The 15,668-nt window shown below is 32.5% G+C and overlaps 2 protein-coding genes across 3 annotated transcripts; one reads left to right on the plus strand and one right to left on the minus strand.

The window, feature by feature from the left end:
- The first annotated feature begins 2,484 nt into the window (after positions 1–2,484).
- On the plus strand, positions 2,485–5,577 carry LOC122196639 (uncharacterized). Its single transcript, XM_042899767.2, has 3 exons — positions 2,485–2,515; positions 3,520–3,771; positions 5,207–5,577. Exons 1-3 carry the CDS (start codon positions 2,485–2,487, stop codon positions 5,575–5,577), a joined length of 654 nt encoding a protein of 217 aa, XP_042755701.2.
- A 4,960-nt stretch (positions 5,578–10,537) lies between these two features.
- On the minus strand, positions 10,538–15,393 carry LOC111899882 (vacuolar fusion protein MON1 homolog). Of its 2 annotated transcripts, XM_023895767.3 has the most exons (14): positions 14,639–15,393; positions 13,079–13,158; positions 12,905–12,976; positions 12,765–12,804; positions 12,589–12,690; positions 12,374–12,495; positions 12,157–12,289; positions 11,984–12,075; positions 11,823–11,904; positions 11,695–11,759; positions 11,314–11,595; positions 11,114–11,205; positions 10,877–10,941; positions 10,538–10,796 (listed from the first exon to the last, which is right to left on the minus strand). In XM_023895767.3, exons 1-14 carry the CDS (start codon positions 15,128–15,130, stop codon positions 10,698–10,700), a joined length of 1,818 nt encoding a protein of 605 aa, XP_023751535.1. In that variant the 5' UTR covers positions 15,131–15,393; the 3' UTR covers positions 10,538–10,697. The 2 variants fall into 2 exon arrangements, with proteins under 2 accessions (XP_023751535.1, XP_023751536.2); XM_023895768.3 differs by lacking the exon at positions 13,079–13,158 and having other exon boundaries at positions 14,639–14,669.
- Positions 15,394–15,668: the final 275 nt, after the last annotated feature.

Below are 15,668 nucleotides of genomic sequence, written 5' to 3' on the forward strand. Positions count from 1 at the left end.
GCAGCTCTATGCCTAGCTAGACTCGAGTCGTAAGCCATGACACAAAGTTACGCCCAGCGTGACCGAAGTACGCCCAACATAACGCGTACGCCCAACGTGACCGAAGTACGCCCAGCATAACGCGTACGCCCAGCGTACTTCGGTGGTACGCCCAGCGTACTCGACTTTCCAGCACTATAAATAGAAGGCATGAGCTACGGGTTTTGGGACACCTTCTCAAACGCCCACATACTCTCTCATACTTTCAAGCTCCAGAAGCTGTCCCGACGCCCTCGGTTTCCGCACCCGAGCCCCCGACGAAGATTCTACACTACCGAGATCCCCGAAGAGCTCGAAGACGCAACTTTCCGCGGTCGAAGTTCTGCTCGACTCTAGCCCCACTCTCTTCAAACCAAACAAGTGAGTTCATACCCCTACCTTTCAAGTCTTTTCATGTTTTAGGGGGGAAATACAAGTACAATAAAAGTAAAAGTATCGTTTTATAAACATAAATGTAACATCTATCTTATTGATTATCGATACCAACATCTTTACGTATAAAGGGCTGGTATATCATCAAGTTATTTTCACCAAATGGAACATACTTTCTGAAAAACTATAATGGGTATAGTTAGCAAGTAATTCATACATTTTTACGTATACATCTTGAAAAACGAAATACTTTCAAATGAAGTAAAGTCTTTCTTATCGTAAATCTATTTATACTAAGCGATGTGAGATATTCAAACTTCAACGTACTCTTATGTATGCATTTCAAGTCCTGTATTATATACCATAATCTCTTGGAGGGAGAGCGTGATACTTGTGTATAGATCTATATGGGATTGATAACCCCGCACCTTAACTGTTAGCTACAGTTAGACCGGCAGGTCTGGGGTGACAAATGTCATAACACTACAACACCTGAAGAATGTTGTTACAGGCAGTCTGTGTCAATAGTATGGTTATAAGACTCACATGAAAGTATAAAAACAAGTTTGATTCATGAGATTCATATATGGATTTAGTATTTACATTATTTTGGAACACAAAGTTTATCTTTATCATTCAAGTATGAAAAATACTAACGCACTCCAAATTTTTGGGAACTTTTCAAACTATATATAGAAAATATTGGATTTTCTAAAAACCACGTTCATCGATTTTTCTACCAAAAGGACATACTTTTCAATACAAAACACTTATGAACTCACCAACTTAATTGTTGACACTTTTTCGAAACCACTTGTATTTCTCAGGGAATCAGTAATACAGGTAACCACCAGCTTTTGAAGAAGGAACGCTAAGGACGTTTATTATTAAACATTTATATCATCATATTGTAATATTCTTTTGCAAATATGTATAACGCAACAATATACGTTTTTTATTATATATATGATGGTTGTGTTACTTTTTTTACAATATTCAATTGTTGTGATACTACGTGAAGTCATCCACCCCCGAATGTTTCCGCCATTCTGGTTTGGGGGTGTGACAGATTCTGACTGAGTGTTTTGTGGGGATTATAGCCGGAGGATTTCCGGAGTAGCAGCAGACAGAGATTTCCCGCCCAAATTATCACCAACTACTCGTACGAGGTGAGATACCTTCCAGTAGCGGTGGGTCTATAGCCACAATGTCAGCTTACCAGTAGGATTTGTATGTTAGATGATCGTCTTTGTGATATCATCTAGGTTTGCTACTACCTGATATGTTGTATGCTGGCATGATATGTTATATGTGATAGCAGTAAAGTTCGGTTGTTAGGACCGAAAGGGCAGGTCAGGCACCCCATATATGTCTGACAGTATGTGATGATATGTTTATATGCTGGCATGATATGTTCTATGTGATAGTGGTAGTAAGGGGATAGTCCCCAAGTTCGGTTGTTAAGACCGAAGGGTAGCTCGGACACCCCAAATATGTATGATAGTATGTTTATATTATGATATATGTGATAGTAGCAGTAGAGGCGGAATAGTCCCCGAGGGTCGGTTGTTAGGACCGATGGGTAGGTCAGCACCCCATAACGGTTTGACACGGGTAGTTCGGCACCCCAGAATGGCCGTATCGGGTAGGTCGGGCACCCCAGAATTGCCCGACAGTATGTATGATATATGATTGTATGGTATGTGGTATGATGGGGGAACTCACTAAGTTTCGTGCTTACAGTTTACAGTTTTGGTTTCAGGTACCTCTTCAGCAAAGGGGAAGGAGCTGGCGCGGTAGCAGCAAATCATACACATGCGCATTGATTTTTCGCACTTGAGATATTATGGGATTGTACTCTGACATGTGCTATTTTATGATTTCAGTTTTCAGACATGATATATTGATCTACGAAATGATATATTTTTTTGTAGTTTTCTTATAAGTGTTTTTATAATCAGTTAATTAAAATGAAATTTTTGGACTCAAAATTTGGGATGTTACAAAAAGAGGAGTGGGAACTGAATTTTCGGGAAAAAAAATCTCTTCGGTTTCTTCATTGATAATGCACGCATGGATAATAGGAATCACCATTACTGGAACGGTAACATCAATTTACATTCATTTATCATTCTATTAATCGATTCTATTCCATCAATTTACATTCACTTCTTAGTTCTTCCTTCTTTATCTTCTTCTTCACTGATCAGTTTTTACAAAGATTACCAACAATTTTGGAAGCTTCAAAATATGAATTCATAACCATCAAATTTCGAAATCAGAAGGTTCAAAATCAGAATTCAGAACCATCAAAATTCGAAATAAGAAGCTTCAAAATCTTACAGCTTGAGGTTTCGAAATCAAAGGTATAATACTAAAATTAAACTTTAGCTGTGTTTTTCATGGGTTTGTTTTTTCTAGTTGAGTAATTTGATAATTTAAGATTTCTTATCGGTTCTTCTTTTTTCATTTTCTTTAATTCCAAATTACTAAATCAGGAGGAACAATCAATAATGAAATCAGTTTTCAAAAGGAATTGAGGTAAATTCTAATTTCAGATTTCTACTTTTTCTGATTTTTTGTTTATGATAATTTCTAATTTGTAAGAACTAAGAAACAATTATGATCTCATCATCTCAGATTGCAGATTTTCTGATTTCCTTAGAAGCATATTCTTGTTTTTTTATTTGAAGTGTTGAAAATAATAAGGTAATTTTTGGATTTCTGATATGATATCATTGCAGATTTTGTGATTTCTTTAGAAGAATATTCTAGCTGATTTTTTTCTTTGCAGTTTTGATACCTTCTCTTGGTGATTTGAAGTGTGGAAAATCTTAACCAAGAAGGAATCTGTAAATTGGAAGTCATAAATAAGGAAGTTTCTTTCTTTTCTATAACTTATGATGCCTCCTAAAATAAAAAAAAATATGCATATGGATATGAAAAATGTAAGAAGAAACAACAAATTGAAGAAGATAATAAAACTCAAGCAGGATCTATGGATAAGTTTATAACAAAAAAAAACACAAAACTTATCTATGGATAAGCTTATAACAAAAAAATAAAAAAATCACCTTACGGAAAATGAAACACAAAATGTTAATGAAGCTAATCTTGATAATAATGATAATGTTGATGTTGATGTTAATGTTAATGATAATGTTGAGGTTGAGGTTGATGTTGATGTTGATGTTGATGTTAATGTTAATGTTAATGTTAATGCTAGTGATAACGTTGATGTTAATGATAATCATAATGTTGTTGTTGATGATAATGTTGATTTTCACACTTTTGATATATTTGATCCAAGAAATTGGGATGCTCTTGAATCTAATATGATAAATATTTTAGTGTTGAAAGGTTCTAAAAGAGATTTGTCTATTACAAAAGGTCCTAAAGATAAATATTTAAGAAGATTTTTTGCAACATATTATACTAAAACTTTACCAAATGGGAAAAAATATGATAAAGATTGGCTTGTTTATTTTAAAGAAATTGATAAATTTTTTTGTTTTTGTTGTAAAATATTTCGAAAAGGGTGTGGGGAGGGTCAATTAGCAAATGAGGGTTTTAGGGATTGGATACATCTTAACACTAGAATTAAAGAGCATGAAACTAGTATGAAACATGTTATAAATATAAATATTTGGTATAATTTGCGTTTAAGATTGCAAAAAAAATAAAACTATTGATAATGCGGCTCAAAAACAATTAGAATAAGAAAAAGTTCATTGGAGACAAGTTTTGTTAAGAATTATTTCTATTGTGAAATTTTTGCTAAACATAATTTAGCTTTTCGTGGTACTAATGAGAAATTGTATGAAGATAACAATGTAAATTTTTTAGGTTTATTTGAAATGTTGGCTGAATTTGACATGGTTTCTTATGACCATATACAACGTATTACAAATGAAATTGATATCCATAAACGTTATCTTGGGCATAGGATACAAAATGAATTAATACTTTTGATTTCTTCATAAATAAAGTCTATGATTATTAAAAAGATAAAAAATGCAAAATATTTTTCTATAATACTTGATTATACTCCCGATATAAGTCACAAAGAGCAAATGACTATTATTTTAAGATATGTAGATGCCTCGTCAAATGTTGTTTGCATTGAAGAATATTTTTTAGGGTTTTTAGATGTAAATGATACAACCGGCCAAAAACTCTTTGATGTTTTACAAAATGAATTGAATTTGCTAGATCTTGACATTAATAATGTACGTGGATAAGGTTATGATAATGGATCAAATATGAAAGAAAAACATCAAGGAGTGCAAAAAAAAGCTTTTAGATATAAATTCAAGGGCTTTTTATACTCTTTGTGGTTGTCATAGTTTGAACTTAACTTTATGTGATATGGCTAATACTTGTGGTAAAGCTAAAGGTTTTTTTTGGAACAATACAACGTATCTATACAATTTTTGCAAATTCCACTAAGAGATGACAATTTTTAAAACATAATGTGAAACGGTTAACTCTTAAATCGTTGCCATCCACTCATCTAGAGAAAATTGGTTTTTAAACGCTTTACAAACTGCAAAGGATATTGCCTTAGAAATGGGCATTGATCTAATATTTCCTAAAAAACGTGAACCTAAAATAAAAAAAAAACATTTTGATGAGATTTCAAACGATACTTCTTGTAGTTTTTCACAATCCGCCCAAGAGAAATTTAGGGTTAAATATTTTATTTATATTGTTGATCAAGTAATTACTTCTTTAACTACAAGGCTTGAACAATATCAACAATATGATAAAATATTTGACTTTTTGTTTAATTTAGAAAAATTACTTTCATTAGATGATATAACCTTAAAGTCTTGTTGTATGTCTCTTGAAACATCACTCAAGAAAGATGAACAATCGAATATTGATGGAAATGACTTATATGTTGAATTAAAATTACTTTTACATCTCTTGCCTAAGGAAAAACTTACAACAATTGATATTCTAAATTTTTTAAAACGTGTTGATTGTTTTCCTATTACATCTATTGCATATAGAATTATGTTGACTATTCCTGTTACTGTTGCATATGCAGAACGAAGTTTTTCACAATTGAAGATTTTGAAGTCCTACTTAAGATCTACAATGACTCAAGAACGATTTAATGGATTGGTTTTGATGACGATTAAGCGTAACATGTTGGATTAACTTACTTATGAAGATGTTATTGAAAAGTTTATTTCAACGAATGTTAGGAGGATGGCTGTTTTCAAGTAGAAGCTATTTTTTTTGTATTATTTTGAATGAAATTTTAATTTTATGTATTTTCAATAGAAAATTAAATTATAATTTTTTTTTTGCTTAAATTTTGAGATGTTTCAAATTTTAGGGCCTATTTTTTGTTAAATCGTACAGGGTCTCTAATTTCTCGGGGCTGGCCCTGATCCTTATGGTATTGTGCTATTACACGTTTAGTCGCTTAGTTTGTTTTTCCATCCGTGTAGTCCTTAAATGCTAAATCGGTTGCACGTTTAGTCCTTAGACCAACCTTCCGTCAAGTTGTGTTGTTAGTCAACACCACAATTTGGGGTAATTTCGTCAATTCAGTTTTGTCTCACTCTTATACCCTTATTCGACAACTCCTCTCCCATTTATTTTGTTCCCAATTTTTTTTTCTTTTGAGGTAACGGTCGATTGAAGAAGATGAAGGAGCCGGAGGAAATGGTGGAATGTTTGTGTGAATGTGATGTTATAATACGAACCTCAAGCACACCAAGCAACCATGGAGGACCCTTTTATGCTTGTCTCAGTAAGGTACTTTATGATTTATTTTTTCTCCATTGTAACCCTAAATCTTTGAAGGGTATTTCGGTTGTTACTCTCTCACTTTTAAATCATCGATGACAGAGACCCCATGATGGATCTATTTGTTGGGTAGAAGAAGTGAATACGAGTAGTGAAACTTTGATGATTTCAAATTTGGTTAGGTCAAAAGAAGAAGCCCAAATCGGAGATTTGGAATTATTTCTTAGTTGGATTGTCTTCTTTGGTATAATAGTTTACAAGCTGTAAAGGTTTGGCCATGGTATTTTATTGTAATGGTAACTTTGTCTATTGTCCATGTGATCGTATTTAACTTTAATGAAAATGGAATTATGTTTTCTTTGTAAATTAATTATTGTTACTGAATTTGAGAATTTTACATTTGTAAGTTTATTGTCGATATAATGTTATTTTGTTAAAATGATATTTATTTGAAAAACTCAAGAACACCAACGGAAACTAGGGTTTAGCAGGATGGGAAAATGTTCTCTGAAGTGGAGGCTGAAAGGTGACACAAACCCTAAAAGTTAGTACCCTTAAATAGGGCTTAAGACTAGAGATCTAGGGTTTTAAGCCTAACCGTCATCGTGCAGCGGTCCAAAACCTGACCACGTGCTACTTAATGACGTGGCTCGCGTCGCGACGTCAAGAAGCCGTGCCATGTTTCGCTAGAAACTCTCAAACTCAAACTTAATTTAAATCAACACAAAAGCATTTCATACCCGGGAAATAGGTGTTACAATGAAGATGAAGCACCAACATGGGGAGGAATCGACGACAAAGGATGTAGCGATGATGGTTATCAGAGCAGAGCGCCTTCAAAGTGGTGGAAGGCGATCGGAGCGGTGATAATGACATTATTTATCCGAGAGAGATGAAAAGGACGGGAAAGAGATAGATGGGAAGAAGATGTATTGAGAGATGAGTTGGGTGGGTAGGGTAGGATAGGGGTTGGGTGCCTTTTATATTTTTTTTATCTTTTATCTTTTTTTTTTTTTTTTTTTTTTATCTTTTTATCTTCTTCTTTTTTTTTTTTATTTTTTTTTATAAGTTGTATCTAACTAAGAAAAAATAAATAAATTAAAAGAAAGAGTAAGGAGGTCATTTCATGTAGTTTGTGTTGAGTCATACAAGTTTTAGAAACCATAAGGGTCATGCTTGTTAAATCTTTTTTAGCAAAGATTGAAGTTGTGACTTTGGAAAACCAAAAAGACCATTTATATAATTTTGTTAATGTTTAATAAACTAATTATATATTTATTATTATCTTATTTCAATATTTGTTTATTAATTATATTATGAATAATTATATTTTTATTAATCCTTCCTAATAAGTTTTCCACTTGTCATTCGTTTATGCACTACACCACATATCATTTTGTGGTAAATTTAGATTAAGTTAAATCAATGTGTCATTTTGTGGTTTTTTTTTTTTCATTTTATTAAATCCTTCTTAATAAGTGAAAATAAGTTTGTCACTTGTCACCCTCTTATGCACTACGTCACATGTCATTTTGTGGTAAATTTAGATTAAATTATATCCATGTGTCATTTGTGGTTTTTTCCATTTCATTAAATTTCATAAAATACTTAAATGTAACAAATGTAATAATAAATATATATCCAATTCATTAATCTAACTTTCCTTATAATTTTTAAATTTCTAAATTAAATCCAACTAATTTAATTGTTTATTTATTTAAATCATTAGTTTGAATTTAAAAGATAAATAAACACTTCAATTTTAATAATCAATATTTCTAAATTATCTAAATTGTTAGATCTTTATGTTTGTTAATTATTATTTTTTTTAAAACAAACTTATTTAATACATGAGTGCCACAACTAATGTATATTATTAAATAGTTATTATTAGATATAAACAGTAAAAATATTAATTAATTAATAAACATATGATGCGTCCACAAACATTTCAATTCTAAAAAAATTAATATTACAATGATATAAAAATCATTATACAAACTGATGCGTTCGTCATGGTTGAAAAATTAATAAAATGGCATTAATGTGAATCGTCTTATGACTTGAAAAATGCCGATATTCACATAATTACTGTCATTTCAAATCATTGTAAATCATTCAATAATTCTACGACTATTGTCTACTCCTACAAATGTGAATTGCAAATGTTCACACTTTATTCTTTTAGAAAATGATAAATAACAAGCGAAACTTTATGATTTGCGATAGATAAGAGTACATTATTCATTTATTCCATTGAGAAAAACGATAATCTTGTAACATCACAATTTGATAACTAATGGTTTCTATTTTTATATATTGTTGTTCATCCTATAAAAAGGACTTTTTAATTTTCTTTCGAGCCTAGTTATAGTAGCTAGATTAGTAAGGAATCCCAATTCTTTATGCACTATTTATTAATACAAAAAAATATTATGATATTATTTTATGCTGTATTTATATTTGTCCGAAAAATAAAGAATAATAAAAAGTAATATGTTCTTTACAAAAGAAACACATGGAGTGCAATCAATGGGGGCATGATGATGAATAAAAAAGTCAAAATGGATTGCATATTTGTTTTTTTTTTTTTTAAATTTAATTCTCTTTATGAACTTTAAAGTCTTGAAGGGGATGAATCAACATCCTTCCACTTTGTCCCCAATTTCATTTTTTTATATATTATTTTCAGTAATTATAATATTTTATTGTTTTTTTGTTTATCTATAATGATATATAACAAAAATTGCAAACAGTTTTATTTATTTATTTATTTGATAAACTAGCTTTCTTGTGTGACATATAAACTTAAAAGATAGAAATAAACTAAAATTTACTCATTTATATACAATTTAAGTCTCTAACATAATCATCTTTTAAGTATTACAAAAAAATGCAATTTAGATAATTTGTATCACTTCCATGATGAGGATTTGCTTTGTTCTGTCATAGTAAAGAGAATAAATGGGCACTGGCCTTTCTTCAGTACCTGGGTCCCACCCCCAATTTTGGTCCAACTAGGTCCCATGGGCCATTTCCTGGGCCAAAGTGGGCCCACCTATTGCGTATGTGTGTAGAAAAATAAATTGGTGACATGCGAAGCGATGAGATGAGATGAGCGTTTTGGTTTGATGGGTTGGTGTCGTTCAAGTGGAGACGTGGACCCACACACACAGACACACACTTGTCATCACAAATTATTGAGTATCATGTACACGTCAAAAGTACACCTTGTGTCCCAAATATTAACCATACTGTAATCAGCAGACTATAATATTGGTATTTGGATTGATATTATATGTAAACATGATTAGCTAAAAATTACGAAAATTTATTTGTTTAAAACACATAATTTAGATCCATGAAAATGCATAGAAGACAGACATAATAATCATGTACTATGTTTCTGTTTATGTTTATGTTTTTCTCTCTCACATACAAACACACTGACTATGTGTTATTCTTACTCAACCTACCTTTGCTTGCATATCACACTTGAAATTTGTAGTACCATCATGTCAATGTTTTTTCCATTCCACCATTTTGTTGCATGCTTTTTCTTTGTCTCCTTGTTTTCTACTTTTTCACCATAAAACCTTTTTACCCACAAATAGTTAAAAAGATACATACCACTAACACTAACATGTTTTGGTTTTTTTTTTTTTGATTGGTTGTTGGGAGTGGGGAGGTGTTGTTGAAGCAACATCTTTCAGTGGAATCTTTTTTCACAAGGATGCCCTCCTTTTTGGAACCAAATGGGTCAAATAAGGTACAAATTTTATTGCACAATGTACACCTCAAATCAAAACGAATGCTTCATGTTTTTACCTTTTTTTTTTCTCCAAGTTTAGCGATCTTTTTGTTTATAGAATGAAATGAAATAGAGAAAAGACGGAGGCTAGGGGACATGAGTTAATGACTGGAAACTAACTGTTTCCAGTTTGAGTAATGAGAAGGCTCAATCATGGTACTTGTTGTTTCATTAAAACCATGAAACAGATTGAATCTGCATCTGTGAGAGGTCAATTCGATTAAAGGGACCCATGCATGTGTGTCTTGTACCTTAAGGGATACCATGTGTACAATGTACACAAGTCAGTAGTAGTAGTAGTACTTCATGCGATAAAGATGGACGGATTTGAGACTATTCATAATCGTATAAAGGTGGGTTTCAGTTCACAGGTTACCAAATGTAATAAGGTACTAGTAGTGGTGTAGTAACTTGTGTTTTATGCTGTAAGACTTGTACATTGGTGTTGAAAAAAAATAATAAAAGGATTGTTTGTTTATTGGCAATGGCCAATGATGATGATTGATGAACAAGAGCAAGTAACTACTCTTTGGATTTATGTAACAAATCAAATGAGGCCCAACCCAATCTGGTTGCATTATTTTTTTTGACCAAAGGTAACAACATATATATCATTCTAGACACATTAATTTGCATTTGCTACCTCAACAACCAACATCAACAAGATACATCAATACATCATAGATAGATAGATAGATATATCAAATTCAACTCACCATGCAAAAGTGCTTCCTCCTCCTAATAAAAATATTTCATTCTCAACATCTTTCACCCACTGGCACACACGGTTACATATCCTTATAGCCGAACCCTACAATTTAATAATAATCATTTTATAATTTTTCTTAAAATAAATAACATTCATTTAAGTTCATCATAAATAAACCTCACCTTGTCTGCAAGCGGATCAAAAGCTGCATAAAGTTCAAAATCCGTTGTCACCCAGCATAGTAAAACTGTAACATAATTCATCATATTCAATATCAGTGAAGCCCATTACATTATATATATATATATATATATATATATATATATATATATATATATATATATATATATATATATATATATATATATATATATATATTGTTGGATTTAGAATTTTAGATTAATAAATTTTAGTTGTACCATAATTTCCGTCCCTTTTGAACTGGGTTTTGTGGGGTCCGGTTTCTTTATCGTGCATGGAGGCGTAAAGCTTCTGATACGCTCGATACAATCTGTATTTGTAAACATAAAACTTAAAATCCAAAATCTTAAACATATCATATCATATCAGATGATTAAAATTAGAAACATGTTTATGCGTGTTGAAATTGAGTAATTACCTTTTTTGGTGTTGGTGAGTAGTGATTGGAGATGAAAACTTGGAGGATACATATTGATCAAGATTCATACTGCGGTATATGAAATGCCACAGTCCATCGGGCCCACCGATACCTGGTTGTAATGATTCCTGTGATCTGTCACTCGGCTCATTGTGGAATAATGACCCGTAACGAGTTGAGGGGTAGAGAGGTAAATTCTCAACTCGCATCCCACCTTCCAGTAAAGATCTTTGAATGTCACTTAGAACATTAGACTTCACAAGAACATTCTCAATTTGTATCCTATGAAAAAAACATTAAATTAAATTATATTATATGATCTAGTTTTCGAATGTGTATTAAATAGAATGTTCTTTAACAGATGAATAAATAAATACATACCGACAATCTTTTAGATGAAAGAAGGCATCAGAATTAGATGTTAGCAACACCAGGTACGTATCATCCTGTAACAAGCACTAGTGAGTTGTGACTCTACTAAAAAAAATTATCTAGTATATTTCACTTACATCAAAATAATGAACATAAGCATGTAGAAAGGCCATGGCATTGTATCTTGGTAAACATATGGGGGAGAATGACTCAGATGTCCTGCATCAAACATGTAACACTTCACACACACACATACAATTAATATGAAAAATAAAAAGAGATGGGATAATGAACTTGCCTAAAAGATTCAGATGACATGACAAAATTAGCAAGAAGCAGCATGTCATCAGGATGAAGTGGTGCTTTCTGTGCACCTACAAGACTCACAACCTGCATTTGAAGAATATAAATTACATAAAAGAAATCCATTTATGAGGTAAAAAGAAAAAAAAAAGAAAAAAAAAAAAGAACCTTGTATTTACACATGAGCATTGAATAGATGACGCCTGAATCAGAAACATCTTGCAAGATAGCAGCAGCAGCTTGCCTTGTTGCACAAGGAAGGGGAAGACAGGTGTATGCATGAAGAAAAGAGGCAGGGTTCCTGAAAAAGAACAACAACAATGAAATGCATAAATTTTAGTTTTGTATTTTGATGGAATAGTAACATTGTTAAGATAAAACGAACCAACTAAAAGCGTGGAAGAGGGAAGAGAAAACAGCATCTGTTCCTCCAAGTAAAGGCGTCATATCAAACTTTGGATTCTTCTCAAAATATCTACTTACAGACTCTGTGAGTATAAGCACCATCTGCATCCCATGTAAAATGATACTATATCTCAAATCTATTAAAATCATATATAATAATAATAATAATAATGTAAAATAAAAAATGGTACCAACCTGACCATAAAGAAGTTCCAGTTGACCACGTAATGACTCATAAGGCTCTTCTGTACAACTTATGCAAACTAAATAAATTGGTCCTTTTACAAGAAAAACCACCTGTACACCAAAAAAGAAAAAAAAAAATCATATTTGGTTTTAGTATATTTTGTTAAAACCACAACATTTCAAACCTGGTGTTTTCCTGCCCTAATCAAATGAATCCGGTCGCCCCTGAAAAAAGAGATCAATGGGCCAAAAATATTAGAGTAAATCCATTTGTATAAAATAAAATAAAATAAGGGATGATGACATATATATGTTTATAATATACCCGTCTTTAACAAAGGAAATAATGGCTTGTAGAGTTGCTGAAAATCCTGCTAGCTTGTGTTCATTTCCATATCTGAGTGCCACATTTTGTCTTAGGATATTCATATATTCCAGACACAACAGTGAAGTATCTAATATATATTATAAATATGGAACTTATAAAGCAGAGGTGGACCTCGAAAATATAGGTTTTCCAGAGTGACTCAAAACAAAAAAATGTTTCTTCCTTTCTCTCCAAGACATACAAGTGTCATCCTGCAGTTTATTTATTATTAAATTACATATTACTGTTGATAGCTATAGATTACAGGTATCAAGCAGATGTCTAATTAGTAATTATATGAGATCTTCTCCACCACACATGTGAGTGGTTATGAGATTTCAGTATATAGATTATAGAGAATAAGGGAATACAATATTTACAAGATATGCTATATTAATAAACCGGTTTTCGTTATATAATGGTTCTTTCTTTCTACCATTTTGCACTTGGGTATATGGGCAGGATATTTGATGATGTATGCCATGTGAAGCAATATGAGATTGAAACTGGTTCTTTCCTTCTATACATCTGGCTGATTAGACACAATTAGGGTTCTTGAAATTGAGGTTTTTGAGTCATTTTGAACTAGAGAATGAAGATAACCTCGATGCATGCTGACATTTGGTTACTTAACCTTGAGACAACTATCTTTGTCAACTTTGACAGGGCCATGGATCAATATATACCGGTGTTAACCTATTTGGGCGTGACACTGTATAAATTAATAAATTTCCAACACACTTATGAGTGTTTTGGACATTTCATTATATAGAGAATATGGGAATACAATAACGACAAGATATGCTAAATTAATAAAGAGAATAATATCCTAACTAATAGAACAACAATTAAGCTAGCTATATACAGTCATGGCCTGAAAGCATGTTAATGAATCAAAATCTTTGATTTTTCTCATGATATACTGCTAGAAGTTCTATCATTTGCAAATCAAAATCTTTGATTCTCAATAATATTCAGGAACTTCGAAATAATAGATCTCTTATACATTGATCTTTCCACCAATCATTCTAATACGCATACCACAAACTGTTGTATTTCAGAACTATTAGTTGCAAATTACTAAAACTGTGGAGGCCTGAAACATCATATTGTTCAAAATGCATGATTTAACTTAAAGCTTTCCTTTTTCGGGTTTAAAATTCGCCACCAGCCTTAGGACTATACAACTTTTGGCATGAATCTCCTCACTATCCATCCAAAAGGATCACAAACAATAACCAAAACTAAACAGAACAAGATAGCATTTTGTGATGTTAATGCATATAGGTAACAAGCCCAATATATGGGTTTCTGAGATTTATTCCACATTAATGGGAGTATATGAGCTAAAGACACACAATTAAAAACATATCCATATACAATGGTATCTGCTTGATAGAAGTCGTAAAGTGACCATAGAATTTTAATTTCATGGGAAACCGGTTGGACATGTTGATAGATTATCTTATCAGGAAGATATATCTATGCAGAACTTAATAGTAATAGTTGCATGGATGCTGGTAGTTGGATACTATGGATGTACGTTAGTTGTAATAATTGTAGAATAACAGCCGAGAATTAGAAACAACTACTCAATTCAGTGTGATTGATAATTTTCAATCACTTTTCTTGAAAAAGTAACGGTTACCGGAAATTAAAGAACACATATTGATGCCTCAAAAACTTACTCACCTCATCAACGTGCCGTTTACCAGGAACCCATTGAGCAGAATGCAACACCTCTCCATCGTTACCCACGGAAGAACTATTATTCCGAAGCTCCTGAATATCATCAGCTCCAGACGTACTAGCGGTACCACTACTAGTACCCATCTCACCGGCATACCCACTGCTACATGGGCTTGACGTAGCCCCATCTACCTCCACCTTCGAACTATTCCTCCACACCCCCGTCTCCGTGGACAGGTTACTCTCCCCAGTCGAACTTATCAGCCTTTCCGGTTCAATTTCCCTCGAAGATCCCCTGGCGATCTCCGTGACAGGTTCGTGATGATCATCAGCAACTGATACCTTTTCTTCGTCAATTGAAGTGTTCAATGCGATTGATGGCAACTGGTTTTCGATAGCGTCCGGGGAGTAATCAATTGAACCGGTTTTAGGTTTTTGGCCGGCGGATTCTTCGTCCTCGTCGGAGAATGACGAAGAGCTCGCATTTGACGTCATGGAAGGGGATAATCTATGAATAGATACTTCCAAATGTGACTGTTAGGTTTCAGCAAAAGGAGAATTTAGGGTTTTGAGTAGAGAGAAAGAGGAGCGGGAAGCAATGGCATCAGCGTCGACAACTCGGGATCTTCGTCCGTTGGAAACTTTCAGTCGACCAGAGAAACAAATACGGGTCGGTAACCCGTAACCATACCAACCAAATTTGCTTAGCCCCGATGAATTAAAAAGGGATCGTAGTCGTAACTTCTATTTTGGCAGGAAATACAATTAACCAGAAACAAACGTTCTTTAAATATGAATTTTTTATCTGAAAAAGTATTGTTCGGAAATTAATCATTTAAATTTATAGAAGTTTTAAAAGTACCATTCATATTTAAAATGATTTTCCAAAAAGTCATTTATATTTGAAAAGGTTTTCTGTTTTCAAAACAAATCATTATTCTAAAAATCATTTTTTCATAATGCATCATTGCATCATGTAGTTTTTTAACCATCTTCAGTGTATTTTTGCATCCTCAATCCACATACATGATTA

Source organism: Lactuca sativa, chromosome 2 (assembly GCF_002870075.4).
Source record: "Lactuca sativa cultivar Salinas chromosome 2, Lsat_Salinas_v11, whole genome shotgun sequence".
NCBI classification, from domain to species: Eukaryota; Viridiplantae; Streptophyta; class Magnoliopsida; order Asterales; family Asteraceae; genus Lactuca; species Lactuca sativa.